Source organism: Python bivittatus, unplaced genomic scaffold (assembly GCF_059951505.1).
Source record: "Python bivittatus isolate LINGU-HERP-01145 unplaced genomic scaffold, Pbiv_v1 ctg000480_np1212, whole genome shotgun sequence".
NCBI classification, from domain to species: Eukaryota; Metazoa; Chordata; class Lepidosauria; order Squamata; family Pythonidae; genus Python; species Python bivittatus.
The window spans coordinates 77098156-77116751 of record NW_028277075.1 but is presented as its reverse complement, the minus strand read 5'-3'; the positions used below and the strand labels follow the sequence as shown (position 1 = coordinate 77116751).

At 39.5% G+C, this 18596-nt stretch overlaps 1 protein-coding gene across 14 annotated transcripts in view; it reads right to left on the bottom strand.

The window, feature by feature from the left end:
- Positions 1–18596, bottom strand: part of TNS1 (tensin 1) — a 325093-nt gene that overhangs the window by 123512 nt on the left and 182985 nt on the right. For all 14 annotated transcript variants that reach the window (XM_088146384.1, XM_088146386.1, XM_088146388.1 and 11 more), the window contains one exon: positions 5523–5561. In XM_088146384.1, coding sequence (XP_088002510.1) covers positions 5523–5561 — 39 coding nt within the window. The remainder of the gene's footprint in view (positions 1–5522; positions 5562–18596) is intronic.

The window sequence follows — 18596 nt, the reverse complement described above, 5'->3', positions numbered from 1 at the left end:
ATCTTCCCTTTCCCATCTGTTGTTTAATATCTATATGAACTTGAGGGAGAAGTCAGTCAGTTCAGGATGAGGCACCACCAATATGTTGATACTACCAAATTATGCAGTATGTCGCCATCCCTGGCAGTAAAAGCCTTTGACTGGAGGTTGTGAGGAATGGGATAGGATGAAACAAGTGACACTGAATCTTGGAAAGCTGGACTTGTTGTTTATCCAGAAACCATCTAGCATTTTGCCTGACACAGTGATAGCTCTCAGTGGGGAAGCACTCCCTCTGAAAGGGGAGGTCTGTAACTTACTACTAGATAGGCCAGTAGAGAGAGCCAGTTTGGCATAGTGGTTAAGGCACCAGGCTAGAAACTAGGAGATTGTGAGTTCTAGTCACGAAGCCAGCTGGGTGACCGTGGGCCAGTCACTCTCTCTCAGTCCTAGGAAGGAGGCAATGGCAAACCACTTCTGAAAATGTTGCCAAGAAAACTGCAGGGACTTGTCCAGGCAGTCACCAGGAGTCAAGAGTGACTCAAAGGCACTCCTCCCCCCCCAAAAAGGCAGGTGGAGGCCATGGTTTGGAGGGCCTTTGCCCAGGTGCAGTAAGTGTATAGGCAGGTAAGCACCATGGCTAGGGAGGCCTTTGCTCAGATGCAACAGGTGTGTTGTAGTTTTTAGGGAAACTCTAACACAGGAAGTAGTGGCTATGTCTGAAGATTATCAGCTAGATATTGAGAAGGCTCAAGACATTCCAGTTTCTCCTTTTTGTGCAGCTGGTAAACCTCAACCATTCATTATGAAGTTTCCTATATTTGTTGCAAAGAATGACATTTTACAAGAAGGCCTGATCCACTGAGTAACTGAAAGGGGAGATTATAAGTCTCGTATTACATTTTCCCAGATTGTACTAAAAAAGTTCAACAACACAGATGTTCAACACCACAAGCAATATCGCTTGAGAGAATTTTCCATATTTCACCAGGTCTCTAGCCGATTTTTTAAATTATAATTATTATCAAATGGCACTTAGAAATCATTTTGTAATCCTATGTAAATTTTTTAAAAATCTTATCCCTTTAAGCTCCTGTTAGAAGGAGGAGGATTAATTATTTTTTCTCCTGTTTTGCTATTATGATTATTTCTATCCAGGCTTTTAAACTTATCTCTGGCTCTTAATTACACATGTGCTTGTTGTATTCATATGTCTTTGGCTACAGGGTAAGATTACAAACAGTGGGGGGGGGGGGGCTTACTATCCTGTATTACTTTTTTTCTCTCTTTTTCCTCCCCCTCCCTCTTGCATTCCCTTTTACTCTTCTAAATTTATCTTCATGAAACATCCATATATTTTAATAGGCTGATCAGTAGAACTTTTTTTTTCCTCTTCCCCTATTGATTTCTGTAATATTTAATCATGCGATTAGCTAATTGCCTAGCAATTTAGACTATTGCAAAACAGGATTTAGATTTTTTTTTATTTTTTTATTATTGCTTTTTTAAAATCAATTGCATTTTTCTCATTTTGGGGAGCAGTAGCTTGCCTTTTGATACAATCCAGATGCAGCATGGATGGATATAGCATCTGCCATTTTTCTTGATCATTGGTTTTAAGTCTAATTAATGGCAGTCTCCTTAGTAACATGGAAGATTAAAGGACTTGGTCTCCAGCAAAGCATAAATAAACAACTAATGACTAAGTTTAAGGGAAAGTGTAGGAGAAGAACTGAATTTGCTTTTCTGTAAGACCCCTATTTCCCCTTTTATGGAAACTTTGGATGGAAGAGGTTTACATAAGTGACAATTCTAAACATTCAAGAAGTGTTGTCATTTTAATTAACAGACTTTCTAAACTGACTGTTGTAGAAGTATCACATAGAGAAGTCATTTTTAAATACTTATTGTCATACTGAGTCATCAGGATTTAGGAATCCTGAATTTATATGGTCCAACCACAAAAACATAATTGTTTTAAATATCTCTAAACTAAATCAGTGGACCATGTAATAGCTGGAAGTGACTTGAATCAAACTTTTAATCCTTCTTAACATTTCACTACCTAAATTATATTCTCAGATTCATAATATTTTGCAAGACTACATGTCTGAATTTAACCGAGTGAATATTTTGTGTTGTATTAATCCTTCCCAAAGGGAATATACTTTCCTTCCTTCCATACGGAGAAATTCTTGTTGGTTAGATTATTTCCTGATAGTTCATTCTTCTGTATCTAAATTTAAAGCATGTGATTCTATTACAGTTTCAGTCCATGCTCTTGAAACTTTACTGTTTTATCTGTTTTAAAAAGCACATTCATTCTTTACATGGTCCTTGAATGTATCTTTGCTGAACAATAAAAATGTTATTAAACAGATGGAACAGGAAATGGCAGAATTTTTTTGTATTAACAGTGATTCAGTTACATCACCGTCTTTGATATAGGACATCTCCAAAGTATTTATCTGAAGTTGAATGATCACATATGCTGCTTATAAAATGTAGCAACAAGCTTCAAGGAAAAAGTTATTGAATTATTAACTCCTTATTATCCTACCCATTTCCTGACCAATATCATTACAGTTTAGTCTCTGTTAAATATGAACTTAATATTGTCTTATGATTCCAAAGTAGAATTTTATTACATTGCATCAAGCAACAATATTGAAAAAGGGAGAGAAATGTAATATATTATTCAGACTCAGATAAAGTAAACAATGTAATATTATACCATTTATAGGGGATGCAAACAGTATGCAGATTCCCATTCTTCAGCAATAGATGGTAAAATAGAGTTTGCTTTTAACAGAAAGTAAAATTACCATAATTATCAAAGGACCAGATTACTAATCTCACATCACTTTCTTACTTCAAGAAATGGTCACTACAGTTAATCTATGAAATTAGGGAAGACGACTGGCCCTGATGGTTTTCCAGTTAAGTATATTATATATTGGGCTCTAATCTCCTATTTTACTGAATGACTTTTTTCCCAAATAAATTCCTGCTTTTTAGTTTTAATGAAGCAAATATTATAATTAATCCTAAACCAGACAAGGATACTACCATGTATTCTAATTATCTACCAATTGCCTTGATCAATGGGGATGCTAAAGATTTTAACAGCTATTTGGGGCCATAGATTACAGTTTATTCTTTCAACTATTGTGCACCCAGTTCAGGCAGGATTTATTCAGGGTTAGGCTTCTGATTTTTAAACAACGTTCTTGTTTTAAAATAAAAAGGACTCAGCAGCTACAGCTCTGAATATGGAGAAAGCAGTCACCCTCTGGGGGAGATGGACAGCATATAAATTTAATAAATAAATAAATATGGTTACTTAATAGTTTGTTTTTTAAGATTGGAGATAAGATCTTTGGGAGTTTCCCCAAATGTTTATGTTTGGATTAATATAATTTACTCAGGCCTTAAATCATGGATTAGAGTTAATGGTGTGCCCCCTCTTTTGTGAAATTTATGAGGAGGTACACACCAAAGATGCCTTATTTTAAAAATAAATGGCTTAAGAACATCTTGTCTAGATAATTAAACATTCTGAAAACATTAAGGTGAGTACACTAGAGTTAGAGCATAAAATTCTATATGTAGATCATATATTAGCTTTTACAGATAGACCAAAACTCTCTATTCCTAATCTCATTTCATTAATACATGAGTTTCATATCCTCTCTGGTTATTCTACAAATTGGAATAAATCAGAATTTATGCCATAGCCCATAGCAATAATCTCAGCCACAATTATTAGTATTGTGGCTTTAGATTGTGTTCTGACTACTTTGTTTATCTTGATTAAGAATTCCCAAAGAGCTTTCCAAGATCGCTTATTAAGATATAGTTTGGACTTGTCCTGTTATTACCACATTTTTGGATGAAATCAAGATTTTTAACATGACTCTGTATAGATTGCTGTGTTAAATATGCATGTGCTCTTCTTTCCTTTATGCATACTATTTGAAATCTATTGACAAAAAGAACTGTAGATTCTTCAGATACCAGGGCTGGCTGAGAAAATTATTTCTGAATACCTGAAATCTACACCTGAGCTATAGCAATGGATGTTGATATGTGTCACTTGTCAATAACTGAAGAACTTTTTTCAATGAAGGGGCAAGGACGATTTTAATGCAATATTGTGACATTAAATTCCCACATGGTCCCAAGGAAATAGCTTATTACCGGTAGATACTGTCCCTCCTGTCAAAGAGGGAGTGGTTATCACATAGACAAAAGAAAGAAAAACAATAATTTGAATTTTGTATTCACTGTAAACAGTGATTGTTCCTTGGAAATCTATTTTTATGGCTTCTTCCCTACTTGAGGACATCTTAGACTACCAAACTATTTTGAAGTCTCAGCCTTAATGTCACAGGATGTCTGAGAAGTCTCCTAAGCAAGGCAAATCTTGACATGCTTTCAGTAATCTCTCATCTGTGAGGGGAGTAAACAAAGACATTATTGCTTCTCACTGACCCTATAACAGTTCCTTAGCCCATGCAAACTTCATTGCTCAAAGGAGAGATAGGCTCTTCTGTGTGTATGTCACCCTCCTCCTCCTCCTCCTCCTCCTCCTCCTCCTCCTCCTCCTCCTCCTCCTCATCATCATCATCATCATCATCATCATATCCTGCCTTTATTTTGTACAACTTGAGGGAGCATACATTATTATCCACCTCTTATCTTCCCCATAACAACAACCTTGTGAGAGTGGGTTAGGCTAAAAGAGAGAAAGAGTGGCCCAAAGTAACCAAGCCAGCTTCCCACATCTAAGAGAGGACTAGAACACACCATCTCCCGATTTCTCATCCAGCACCTTCACAAGTACACCAAATTGGCATGGAGCAAATCTAGACCAATATCAGAATAGCATAGTTCAACAGTTGATAATAAGTCATTCTATTTTCACCAATGGAAGAATGGCTGGACAATCTTTACAACCCTAATGTGATATCAAAAGCAAGATGCTGAATTGAATTCAATGGTAGATCCATTGGTAGATCCAAAAAGCAGAAAGCACAGGAGGAATCCAGCATGTTGACAGAGAAGACCAATCAGAAGTCGTACTGCATAATGGGAAATGTGCTTCCTTATCACCCATTTCACATGTTGAAAATGGTGTACACCAGTAAGTATACAAGCTGTAAAATATGTATCTATAATTACATTCTCAAAACAAAAATAAGAATATCCCTGCTTTTCTTTAGTTTTCCGGTTTTAATGGAAAGGTATACAGATCTTATCTGTATGCAATCAAACTCTTTGGTATGAAATGTGCATACCTAATTTGTCATATTTTTTGGAAACATTTAGAAAACTCCATTAAAAATAAAGAACATCCAAACTTGCAGCCAGGTTTGCATGCATATGGGTGCTTTTCCAGCAAGTTGTTGCCTTTTAGAATTCTTAAGCTTCACCTACGTACCTTCATCTCAAAGATTAAGCTCTTTAGGCAATTTTCTGGGCAGAAAAGTGGCATAGAGAAAAGCAAGGGACAAAGAAAAAGAAGAGGAAAACATACTTACCAGCTCATGATTGCCAGCAGGCATGCAAGGTGTGGCAGCCTATAAGAACAAGGCACAAAAGAGACCAAACATTAGCAGTCGTAACACAGAAAAAGCAAGATAAGTTACGCATCATCTGAGCACTGGATGTACCTCCCTCCCTATTTACCATCTAACAGTAGTCACGTTGATGCTGAGCTGCTCTATCTGTGTGTGGAAATTATTCACTCCCTGTAAAGTAACTGAAATTTCAGCCAGATTTTGGAGTAGATGGTTGGAAAGGATCCAAAATGTAGAGAGATTGCATGACCCCACCATAAGAACCCATATAAAACTGTTTTCTCAAGCAACTGCCCAGGAGTGAAAATTCTTATCCAGGCTGTATTCTACAAAGGATTTGCTCACTAGACATCATATTTCAGGCTGTAATTCAGAGAACATAGGAGTCCATCCAAGAGCTGCCAAGTCCAGAGGTCTGGTATTATAAGTAAACATCAGTGGGCAAGAGCAGGCATACTACAGTTTTTACACTTATTTTTACAATTTTAAAGAAAGCAGCTACTTGACAACAAGGCAGGAATTTGGTAACTTTAATCTGTTGTAAGCCGCCCAGAGTCCCCCACTGGGGTGAGATGGGCGGGGATAAGTTTGATGAATAAAAATAAATAAATAAAAATAAACTTGTAGTTGTGGGCTTGAGCCCATTTTTTTGCATCCTTTATTGCCAAATGTTAGTGGCATCTGTGGGCAAGAGCAGACATACTGCAGTTTTGACACTTATTTTAATATTTTAGTTTTTACAACTTTAAAGAAAGCAACTACTTGACAACAAGGCAGGAATTTGGCAACTTGTAGTCGTGGGCTTTGAACCCCTTTTTTGCATCCTTTGTTTGTCAAATGTTAGTGGCAGCTTTTAAAAACATCCCAGTTTATGGCTGAAAAATGATAATAGTAATTGTAGTCGTAGTAATAATAATAACACCTGTGCGCGTCACATACCATGAAAACAGAACCAAACATAAACTAAAAAAAAAAAAATGCCACCTTAAAAATTAAAGTAAAATAAAAACCATGGGAAATCTCAGCCCATTCAGGGGAAACCACTGTGTCATTCTCTTGCCTGTTGTGTCCCTTAGTTGCACACACACACAAAAAAGTGTTGCATCTAGCCACCAAAACATGTTATTATTACATTTATATCCTATGGAATTCAACAGGGCTTACATTCAGGTTTCCCTTCACTTTATTTCCAGAATATGAAGAAGCTGAAAGAAAGAGTGTGATGGACCCAAAATCGCCTAGTGAAATCTATGTTCATGTGTAGATGTACACAAAGATATGAAAGAATAAACACTAAACCACGTGCATCCTGACTTTCTAGAAAGCAACAGAGAGATGGAAAAGCCCAATGTATTTTTTTGTGCAAGTCCCGATATCTCTAATTTGGAGTAAAAATACAACTGATCTTGCTCAGTTTTGCATTATATCCTGGCATGCCTTGCTCAACACCATGAGATGACTATTTCACATCAGAAAAGTATGTTGTTTCAGATCAATGTTCAAGGAGCATCTCTGCAATCTCTCTTTCACATGGTTTTGTTTCATGGTGCTGTTCTAAAATAACAGAAAAACCTTACATTCTGAAGGTCTGAAACATCCAGAAGATGTTACACCTTCTCACAGCCATGGCTACTTCTTAAGATAAAGAAGCATAGTGAAACAACAGTGGCATGATGGCCCTGAATTCCACTGAAACACATGAAAGCCACAGACATCAAGTACCCTAGATTCTGGAGCATAAGAATGGTTTAGCCTTTGACGTGAATTTGTTCTCCACATACTCCCTGCATCATCTCAGAGTTAACAGATAACGCTGGCATACACATATCATGAGCAAATAATCATAATACGCTGTTATTTTATTTATTTAAATATTGGGATTTCTTCACTAGGGTTCTTGATTTTGAAGCAAATGATCATGGTTGTTGTTTTCTTCCTGGACCATCATTAACTCTGAATTTCAGAGAACTCTTTGGGGGAAAAAAAAGTTGTTACATAGCATTTTAGAATATTAAAAATATTTCCCCATTGTCTTCATAGCTCAGGGGCTCCCTAGATGAGCAAGAAGGCCCCTTCCCCAACCTAGCTAGTTCATCTGATCCCCAGTGGCCTTTTATGTGGAAAAAGTATTTGAGTACTTATGAAATAAATAATAATGAAAAAGAAAGTTGGCCTCAACTAAGAGAAGTCTCATATCCATTAATTGAACCCCCATGTTACAGAATGCTTATAGAACAAAAGGGGATGGGGAGGGGTTTTTTTTTTTCCCCACAAATGCCATGTAAACATCAAATCCAGCCAAATTTTAGTTTCAATCATTTCCAGAGGCAACTGCATTTGGCCTTTTGGTCCTTGGGAGATGTTCTTCTATAATGTGCCAGTTCTTTTCTCCTTTCCTCCCTTTTTTGTACTGGAAACTGCTTACAATCTTTACTATTGTAAACAGAAAGGAAGAATGAACTTATTGACTTCCAAACAGCAGAGGGCATCAACAGATTAGCTTGTGAGAGCACATGAAATCTAACCACATTTTGGACTCTTTTGCAAACTCTTCCTGCATCTTCATTAATAGATACAGGTTCATTTGCCAGATTTGATATGCCTGACTACATGGTCAGGCAACCATGTATCTTCTGAACATGACTGTAGGCAACACACCAGCTTGGATCATTCAGCAAAGACATTATGTCTACTCCCATCACCCCATTTCATGGTATTGTCTGTCCTGCCACTGAAACGCTTTATGTCCTCACTCATTCAATACTTACAAAGGTATTCTCAGAGCCTTTCCTCACTTGCATCTAATTTTTTTTTTTAATTTCTCTTTTCTGTTGTATCATCTCCTCTGCACTGGCAGCCCAGAAATGTAAAAATGGAGTAATCTGTTTAGGAGTTGGATATGCCATTTCTGTGTATGCAAGGCCAACGGAGACTTCCATGAGGTGACTAGAGTGGGTATTAGGTAAAATTCTGGTACACTGATGTTTTGTAACTGGCTAGGTCCCGCCAGGCAGCTGTTTTGTGAAGAGCACTAATTTTGTGAGAGCACTAATAATACATTTTCAAAATTCCAGATATATCCCCAACCCAACCCAAAACATTTGAGGACCTTTGATGCAATAGTAATGACCAGATTTTGATATGGAGAATAAATAAGATGTTGACAATAATTTGCCAGTTGCATATACGTGTGTCATTAGGGGACACAGCTGCAAGCACTGAATTATTACAAATGAAGTGCTTTTAAATGCCGCTCTTAAGTCTTAAGATTTAAGATTTAAGAGGCTGTTAAGATGCATTCCAGTACTGAAGATCTGTGGGTGAAGCCCAGCTTTCTTCATGGAATGAAATGGGTGGTGTCATGGGGGGAATGTCAGCAGTACAGAGAAAGAGCACAATTAAACTATATCATGTCTCTCTTCTATCCATGACTTTACTTCCATAAACAACCCCAGACTTCCCACATCACAGACCACAGAACATGGTTTAATTTAGCATACCATAATGTATAACCTCACATCTCAGAAGATAGGAAGCAATCCATAGGGCTATATAAGTGAAGACACTGCATTTGCTCCCCACAGGAAGCTTAAAGAGTTGAAAGGCAATGACAGTTCAGTTTAGGACACACAAGAGTTGCTTGGACTATGAGGGGGCAAATGTATTTGGCATACAAGGGAAAGAGATGCTGACACCAGGAGATATGAGCCAGCCAGTTGAAGATAGAGAGAGAGGGAGAGACACATATTTTTGCAGCCCTATCAGGCAACAAGCTGGGGCTGGGATACCCCTGAAGAGCTCACAGTTCCAAGCAAATGTTGCCCCCTACAACGTTCTTGTTGCTGAGCCACGTCTGGGAAAAAAACCCTCCCCTTGCCTATGATGGAGTTGCTTTTAAAAACAAAAGGGCACCACCAGACAGCCACATGAAAGCACAGTCTAGCAGTCCTTGAGCCAAAAGAAAAGAATGCCAGCAATTTTGCTGCCCCAGCAGGCCCTTGTCTCAGTAACAAGGTTAGTGAAGAGTGCTGTCCTCACAATTTTAAAGTGGGGGGGGGAGTACATTAAGGAAAGTGATTAGTGAATTTCCTGGGTTTTTCTTCCTTTTCCCCAAGCATCATCTGCCAGTGGGAAAAACAACTACCAATCACTCTCCTTAATGTATGCTGGACTGGTACTGAGCAAGTATAGTTAGGGGCTTAGAATAGTAGAGCCAGTTTGGTGTAGTGGTGAAGGCATCAGGCTAGAAACCAGGAGACCAGGAGTTCTAGCCTCACCTTAGGCACGAAGCCAGCTGGGTGACCTTGGGCCAGTCCCTCTCTCTCAGCCCTAGGAAGCAGGCAAGGGCAAGCCACTTACAGTATAAAATCTTGCTAAGAAAACTGCAGGGACTAGTCCAGGCAGTCGCCAGGACTCAAGACCAACACAAAGGCACTTTGGTGGGGGGGAGGGGGCAGATACCAAGTTTAGCCACTCATCATGCTGCCAGCTAACAAGTTGCAGGTGCTTTGCTGCATGCTTTGACCAGTCATTTGGGTTATTTCTGAGCAGGGGACTAGCACTCGTTTCAACAAGTACGAAACCTATGCCCCGAAGTAGTCTAGCTGGTAAATCACAGGCGTGGAGGAGCAGTGCAGGGAGAAGCAGAAAGGAGAAATTAATAACAAGAGAGTTCCATCCTCAACTAGTGCTGCATCAGAATTGCAGTACTGCCAGCCAAGAGTCATGGCCAACAGCACCCAGATGTATCCTCTAAAACTATTTGCTGTGCCCCCTTAAAAACATGTCCGATAATTTACCAAGTGATTAACAAGGCTCATGAGGAAATGTTTATTCTCCCCTCCGTATATAGCACCCTGCCCATCAGATGCACATTCCTGCATTATCTTTCTACTGAGGCCAGAGAAGAGGTTTTTGCACTCCTAATTATTTTTATGTCATAACTTTTTAATGTTAAAGCCTCAACAATATCTAAATCATGGAACAGACAAAATGTCAGTAATAACTGTAATTGCACCGTCCTCCATTAAAGTAATACAACAAGAAAAAGTGCAACCGTATGAAATCCCCGGTGGGAGAAGCAGTAGGAAATTTGGTGACAGAACCAGTAACACAACCAGCAGGACATGGTCCCCTTTCCCAGCTTAATTTAACTGTCTGTGCAGCACACTACTAGTCCTGTCTTTGAAACAAGAGCACTAAATCCACATTTTAAAAAACAGGTCTAGTACTCTTTCAGAATACAGCAGTGTTAAACCTGTAAACAGGTAGTTCCTGTTTAGCTACCATAACTGAAACTGGCCACTCAGTCATTAAGTGAGGCCGTCGCTAAGCAAAACCACAACTAAGCTTATGATCTTACTTCAGCTTTCCTTTGGTTTACAGACCTGTGAAGGTTGTAAATACAAGGATTGGTCGTAAAGTTACTTTTTCATCACCATCATAACTGCAAACAGTTGCTTAACGAGGTAGTCCCTAAATGAGGACTACCTGTATATAACAAGCCTATGTAAGACCTAACAAGCAGTTCAGGAAACAGCATCCAGGAATTATGGAGACAGATGACTCTGCATGAACCAGGTGTCTAGTCTCTCCTGCAGTACAAGCCAAAAATGGCCTTGGAAAGGAATTCCCAATGAACAGATGAGAGGGGTGTGCCCATATCAGCCTAAAGTGGCCAGTGGGAGTTGAGAAGATAACTGCTCCAGCCTATAAGCATCCACACTCTCAGTGGAGCATCTCAAATCACATCAACAGCTAATGTTGTACTTGGAGATAATGAAAACATTACTTAAGATGTCATTAAGCTGCCTCAGCAATGAGATGGGAATGAGATGAAGGCAATGTCATGAGGTCACTTAACATAAAACTAGGTATCAGGGCATACTCATACTGTGAGTAGGAAATAAGGATGATCCCTAAGCCTTCTGGAACTCAAACTGGCTTAGTCTAGCTACATCTCAGGCTGAAGCAATTGTGAGCCTATATTTATCATAAGGTTGGGGAGCTGGCCATAGTGGTGGTAGGCGCAAAGAGATGAATGCTTCATGATAAGCCTGATTATATGCTTGGTAATATCCTGCTCCTGAGTTCCAGAGGCACAAAGCTTTGAAAACACCATAATGGAGCATTAGTTGGTCAGACTGCTTCCTATGTTCTTAAAAAAAGGATCCAGGACCCATTCACATCCACTATTAAAGTATGGATAGTAATTTAGGGAACAGGCATGTCTAGGAAGCTACTTGTGTTATCTGCAGACTGGATTTCAGTTTAGAAAAAGACTTGGCTTTGCCCTTACCATGCCAGGCATACAGATAACGAGTGAAGACTTTCCCTCACTTTTTTCAGGTGGATCTCAGAGTCACAACTTTTGCTTATAACTCTATACTCCATTTGACACAGCAAAATAGTTTGGAGGCAACTATCACAAGACAGATAACATGTCCATTTGGGACACTATTGGCTGGCCATAAAATTATCCGTTATGTACCTGAGAACCTTAGGTGGTTGTTATCATCATCATCATCATCATCATCATCATTGTAATAGCAGCTATGGCTTCTCTACTTATACAGGTTTTAATCATTCTATGAATGCTTTTTCATTCTCTGTCCTCCCAAGTTCCACAAACTGTTTAGATAGGACTAAAACACTTAGTCATTCCAGGTTCCTTTGTGGTCTCCAGAAAGAGACAAAGATATTCTACACTCCCACAGAAGGGACAATTTGTGGGCAGATTATTTTTTAGTGGCAAGCCACTATTGCATTATCAACACAGCAAAAGTATGTCTGGGTAACTCACACTGACTACATGGGAGATGCCTCTGGAATTAGAGCTTGGCTTTTTGATCATTTGGACACGGGAAGAACCTGACTGTGCCCACACTAAATGAACGGAAAAGCAGAACAGTGAGATGATAATGCTATTTTCCTACTTCGTTTGATTAGTTAGACCTAGATCAGATGGCAGCAAAGTTACAGATGCTATTTGTAGCTAATAGCTGATAGCACTGCAAATACACAATAAAGAATGTTTCCTGAGGCTAAAACTATTTTCTGTACCCACTAAAAAACATCTCCGATAATTTACCAAGTGACCAAACAAGGCTCATTAGGAAACATTTCCTCTCCCCTCTGCATGTAGCAACCTGCCCATTAGATGCACATTCCTGTATTATCTTCCTACTCAGGGCAGAGAAGAGGTTTTTGCACTCCTAATTATTTGATCTCCCTTCCCACCCAAAGGCTCCCTGCAGCATAACTTCCCTGGCCAGCACTGCACACATTCCAGGGTCTCTGTTTGTGTTCTCTCCTCTGTTTTGTTATGGGTTGAGTGGTTGTGGCTGTTTTTTAAAAAAAAAAAACCCTAATGGAGAAATGCTACCATAAAAGGGCCTACTCCTAGCCTTCAGGGCTGGCCCTGATCCACAAAGCGCAAGGAATGTTCTGCTTGGACCCACTTGTGAGTTACAAGCAGGGAGAGATTTTGGCTCAGGGAAGAGATTATGTTTACACAGCATCTCCAGGCAATTGCACAGAGAAGGCCAACATTTCAGAAGCATCACTGTGGGGTCCTGCTGTACACCTGCATTTAACTCCTTCATGAATTCAGTGGATTGTTCCCTTCCATCATGATTATGGTTCATTGTTTATTGTTCCCTTCCATCAAGTTATGGTTGAATCATGTCAAATTTGGGGAGTAAATAGCATGTTTCTTCACTGGATGAGACATTCTTCCTGGATGGGATTCCCCAAATCATGGTGGCATTGGGTAATCTTACGAAGTACTTGAAAAATTCATGGACAAATAGCAAACAGAAGTTCTGTATCAAGAGATGGCATTTCCTTTTGAATATAGGAAGCACCAGGAAAAAGAATGCCACCAATATAATATCCTGCTCCTGAGTTGCAGAAGCATGAGAGTTTGAAAAGAGCTTAATGGATCATTATTTGATCAAAGAGAATGCTTCTTATGTCCTTAAAAAAAGGATCCCGCATCCATTCAAATCCATTATTAATGTATGGGTAGTAATTTACAAAATAGGCATGACAAGCCCACTCACCTCCTCCTGGTTCTCCAGCTTTGGAGTATCTGCTGGATAGAGCACCATCCCTGGCAGAAGTAAGGGCTGAAAGAAATGTTCATCTCTCCTTCCCTTCCCAGAAGTTTTTAAAACCAGTTTCCCTTCCATTGCAAAGACTAGTCTCAGTCTTCCCCTGGGTCAGCAGCGTAATGGAGGGAAGGAAAGACTTTGGATCCAAAGCCTCCCACAACCCATCCACACCACACCTTTCCCAAATCAGAGTTTCAATACCAGGAAGGAAAAAGTATGGATTTTTCTATGGGGACTGCTAGGAAGAAACACGTGAGGAATTTATATTTCTCACTGAGATGTTGGAAGTCTCTCTAACTCTCAGGGGCAAATCCAATCGGTCCTTTGGTTTCTAGATGCGATCTCAAGGTTACTGGATTGAAGCCTAAACTACTTGAAACAAGCAAGTTACTCCGTTTCCCTTTTATTTATTGACTGCCAGAGTTGGCCTCTTGTGTGTTTTCTGCTGCTTTTAATTTATTTTAAATATATTCTAAGGATTGGTTATTGTTATTACATTATCAAATATAAAAATGGACAAAATATGGACAAGCAACTCCTTTTTTGGAGGGGACATCAGGGCACACATTTCTTAAATAAGTAATAAATAAGTAATAGCTAAGGGACGTTCCACAAACAGTGAATCCCTTTTGTTTTGCACCTACTATGGAGCTCTTACAAAGTACGGTCTATATTCTACAGAATTAAACAACTCTGTGTAATTTTAGATACCAACTTATGCTACTTTTTCAAAATCATTTTGTAATCATTTAGAAACACACATAACAATAGAATCTCATAACCAAACCACATGGACAAACACCCACAAGAAAAGCCTGGCATTTTCTCCTGCAAGAATGCGGTCCAGATAATAAGTGCCTTTTACAGACTTGCTTCAACTGTACATCTCTAGCCTTAGATGGAAAGACCATATGTTTCAGTTTTGAAGATTACCCAAGTAAGAACATTAACAAAAATAAGGGGCAATGGTGGCAACTTTACTAATTCTATATTTGCCAGTGAGGCTGACAGTTAGCTATTTCTGCTCCCCTGTTTGTAAATTTATAACATATTTTCCCTGTATTTTGTACATACAAAGCTCGTCATGTTCTTGACAGCACTTGTGGTTGGCACACAAGTATTATCTATGGCATGGAGTTGGAAGGAGTTTGCTCAGATGTTAGTCAAGGACTCAGAAGTGCTGCTGAAATGACTAAGGGGGAAATAAAGGATTGTACCACACAGGAATCCAAAATGCAAAAGAAATTCTAAATCTCAATCCATCCATTCACTTTATAGCAACAAAACAATGCAAAACAAAACCCCAATTGAGTTCATATACTGTACTCAGTAGTGTTGGAGGCTGACCAAAACTGTTCTTCCTCCAAATGAAATCATGCATTAAAACATTGTTAATCCTGGTGATTCTGGAGGATCAAATGAGACATGTTTCCCTGAAATTTATCTAACATAAAAATGTCCTACTGAGCTATCAGAAAACTACATACAGCCTCTGCCCCTGCAACTAGGCTTACAGCACAGTGGAGGTAATTAATTTTCACTTCAAGTTCATCACATGTATTCAAGAGCCAGCAAGATAAATGCTGGCAGCTTTGTCTCTTCTTCATAAAGGCAGGTTAACACATCACAGTGAAAAGATATGCTAAAAACATGCTCAAGAGACAAGTGAGATTCCACACCCTTTCCTAACCTGGAACTCTCCATAGTGACTGCAAATCTTAGGAGTGGCACTCGGAGTACCTCTGGAGGGTTCACCTATTGGGAGGATAAACTGTAGCCTAAATTGCCTTCAAAGTGAAAGATGTGATTGAATACAGTGATTCTGCATCTTGCCCTTGCTCGTGATATCTAGATATGCCTCCCTTCCCATTTGTACAAAAGTCATACAAAATCCCCAACATCCGGACTATACAGCTTGTGACTTTATTATGTCATTATTTCACATGTTTAGAGCATGTACCCTGAGAATACCATGAGAAGTCAAGAAAACAAACCAACGGATCATTGAACAAATCAACCCACTCAGGGCACAAATGACCAGGCTCAAATTACCCTACTTCATACACATAATGTGAAGACTTTGCTCTCTGGAGAAGGCTTTAATGCTGGGAAAGGTGGAAGGAAAGAGAAAAAGAGGCTGACCAGCAGCAAGGTGGATGGACTCAGTTACAATGGTGATGAGTTCACCATTGGAAGACCTGAAAGACCAGGTTAGGGACAGATCATCATGGAGGAAATCTATCTATGTGGTCACAGAGTTGACAAGGACTTGATGGCACATAATCAATCAATCAGAACATGTACATCCTGAGGAAAACCAGAAACCCCAGTCAAGGAGGTCATGATACTGGCTTCTGGAGAGGCTATCAATGCGTCTAAGAGAATCACAGGGGCACACACATAATACCCCTCTATCCCATTGACTATTTAAGACCAAAGTGCTCAGGAGAATACCAAAATAAAGAAGCTCATCCCATTGTCACCAGAAAGGATCATCAGTCAACCTAAGGCAACATGGTTCTATATATTTTTACCATTGGTTTGATTGTTTTAAACAACCTCAAATAAACTGGCATTTGGTAAGTGCATTTATTGGGCAGATAAATAAATCCAAGTTACTGACACATGGCTCCTTTTCTGTTATCATTTCTGGCAATACAGTGTAAGTCTTCAGACAGAAAACATTAAATATTTGATAAGCTTATGAGTTCAGCTAAAGAAAGAGGACATCTCATAGTGTCTACAGAATGAAGGATGAATACAATTCCTTGCTTCTAACACCAAAATTAATAAAATAATTTCATAAATTATGCATTTGGACTTTAGGGCTGAATTCTGAATTTTTTTTCCCTTCAAACAGAAAATGACATTTGGTTTCTGCTGATAGATTCTGGAGCAGATTTTGAAAGTCTGCTGGAAATGGAGGAGGAGAGAGGAAGAGGAGCAGAAGATCCCACTGTGTAAGTAGTCATAAAGATATCATTATTTTGCTGCTCCACATTGAGGATAAGCTCATCTTAGATTCTACATTCTAATCTGCTTAAGAAGGTTCACTGTCTTGGACTTTATATAAAGCAGAAGTGAACAATATGTGGTCCTACAAGTGTCATTCAAATCTAACTCCCATGAGTCTTACCCATCCAGAAGTATGGAATGATGGGAGTTGCAGTCCAACTATATCTAGAGGGCTACCTCTTATCTGTTCCTGACCTGAAGAGACCCAAAAGAGCCTCTCACATTGGATCTACATGGATCTGTTGGCATCCTTCTATGTCATTTGAGGCAGACTGGTAATGTTGTTCAATCTTGTTGCTGGCCACTGAGGAGAAGATATCTCATTTTGATCCAGATGTCTCCTCAGCTGTCTGCTAACCGTTTTCCTATGTCATTTATCTCCTAATAGCACGAGTAAATCTTCAAAAAGCCCCCATAATCTCCGCTTCATCCAAACTCTCTACAATCCACAGTACTTCTGATCACTGGCTCAGCATACAAGCCACTGCACACATGGAATCCATCAGTCTGTGAGCCAGATACAGAACAGTGTTGATAGTACACTGGGCACATATTCCATATTCCAGAGAAGCAAATTTATGCAGCAGAAGTCATGGAAGCATATGCAATTTGCATTGTGAAAATGAAGTAGGGACACTGAGTGGCATCAGATATTTGGGCAAGGGGACTGAGCAGCACAGCACATTTATTACGTCTGGACAGTACTGGCTGTTCTACAACCAAGGCAAGTAGCCAATTCAGAGATTTTCAAAGTCAGGATGATTGCAGAGGTCATCTGGCCTAACCTCTCATCTAGCACAATTTAATACTTTCTTTTCTTTCCCAATTTTATGCACAGCGTTTGTAGCCTGGTTACTTAATGCATAAAGACATGATGGATTATCTTCTGTGTGGGCGGGAGTGGGAGAAAAATCTTGGTTTTGGATTTTGAGCTTCCTCTGAAAAATTATAATGGAAAGCCACATTAATTTGAACGATCTGAGGAGTAACACCACATCCCGGTTGGCCTGAACTTACACAGTCTTGTTTCACTTCTGAGAGTTTCTCCAAAAATGCATTGGATTTGGTGTTCAACCCAGCCATGGAAATACATTTCTGTCTCTCTTATATTTGCCTCTGTCCACACCAAGATGAATTCTCCATTATTTTATTAATCTCTTGCCACATACCATCAGAAAAGGCACCCAGGAAGATTTTTGTTCTACCAGCTACCCCCTTGATGTTGCCCTCTGCTAGCATGGACCAACATACTTGTCCTAAGTTCATCTGCTTTAAAACCTAGTTCATATGATCCTCACTATCAAGCCTTGATTTAAAGACCATGCCATTTTCCCAACACATGGTCAGCCATTATAAATCACAAGCAAAGCATTGCCATCTACCTCACTTTCTCCTTGCACCTTATAAAGGCCTGAAGCATGGTTCTTCAGGGTGGGGGCTACACAGGGCTGATGAAAAACAGGCTGCGTACGGCTAGCCGCTCCTCCTGTATGAAACTGCTGAGTAAAGGCACAGCACCACGATGCTAAAAGATCATGCTATTACTCATTTGGCTTGGAACTGCTGCCCGTACTCATCCATCAAGCTCCCCCATAATTCTTCTCCTCCTCCTCAGTCCTGCTCCATTTATTCCTAACTGCTGATTCCTTCCCTTATATAGATTTTTCCCCTTTAGCATTAGGGAGGGAAAGGGGCAAGCACGCAAGGGAAACATTGTTCTTAAGGTCAAGGCCACCACCAAACTGGTTGTAGCTGCTTCACCAGGAATGCCTTGGGAGTGAACCCAAGCTGGGACAGGGCACTGCACCTGCTCCTTGTTCCTTTGCAGAGTGCTCCGTGTGGAGCCACAGGCATGTAATTCTTATCCATGCAGGCAGGTTGATTGAAGTTTGGCACCCACATTTTA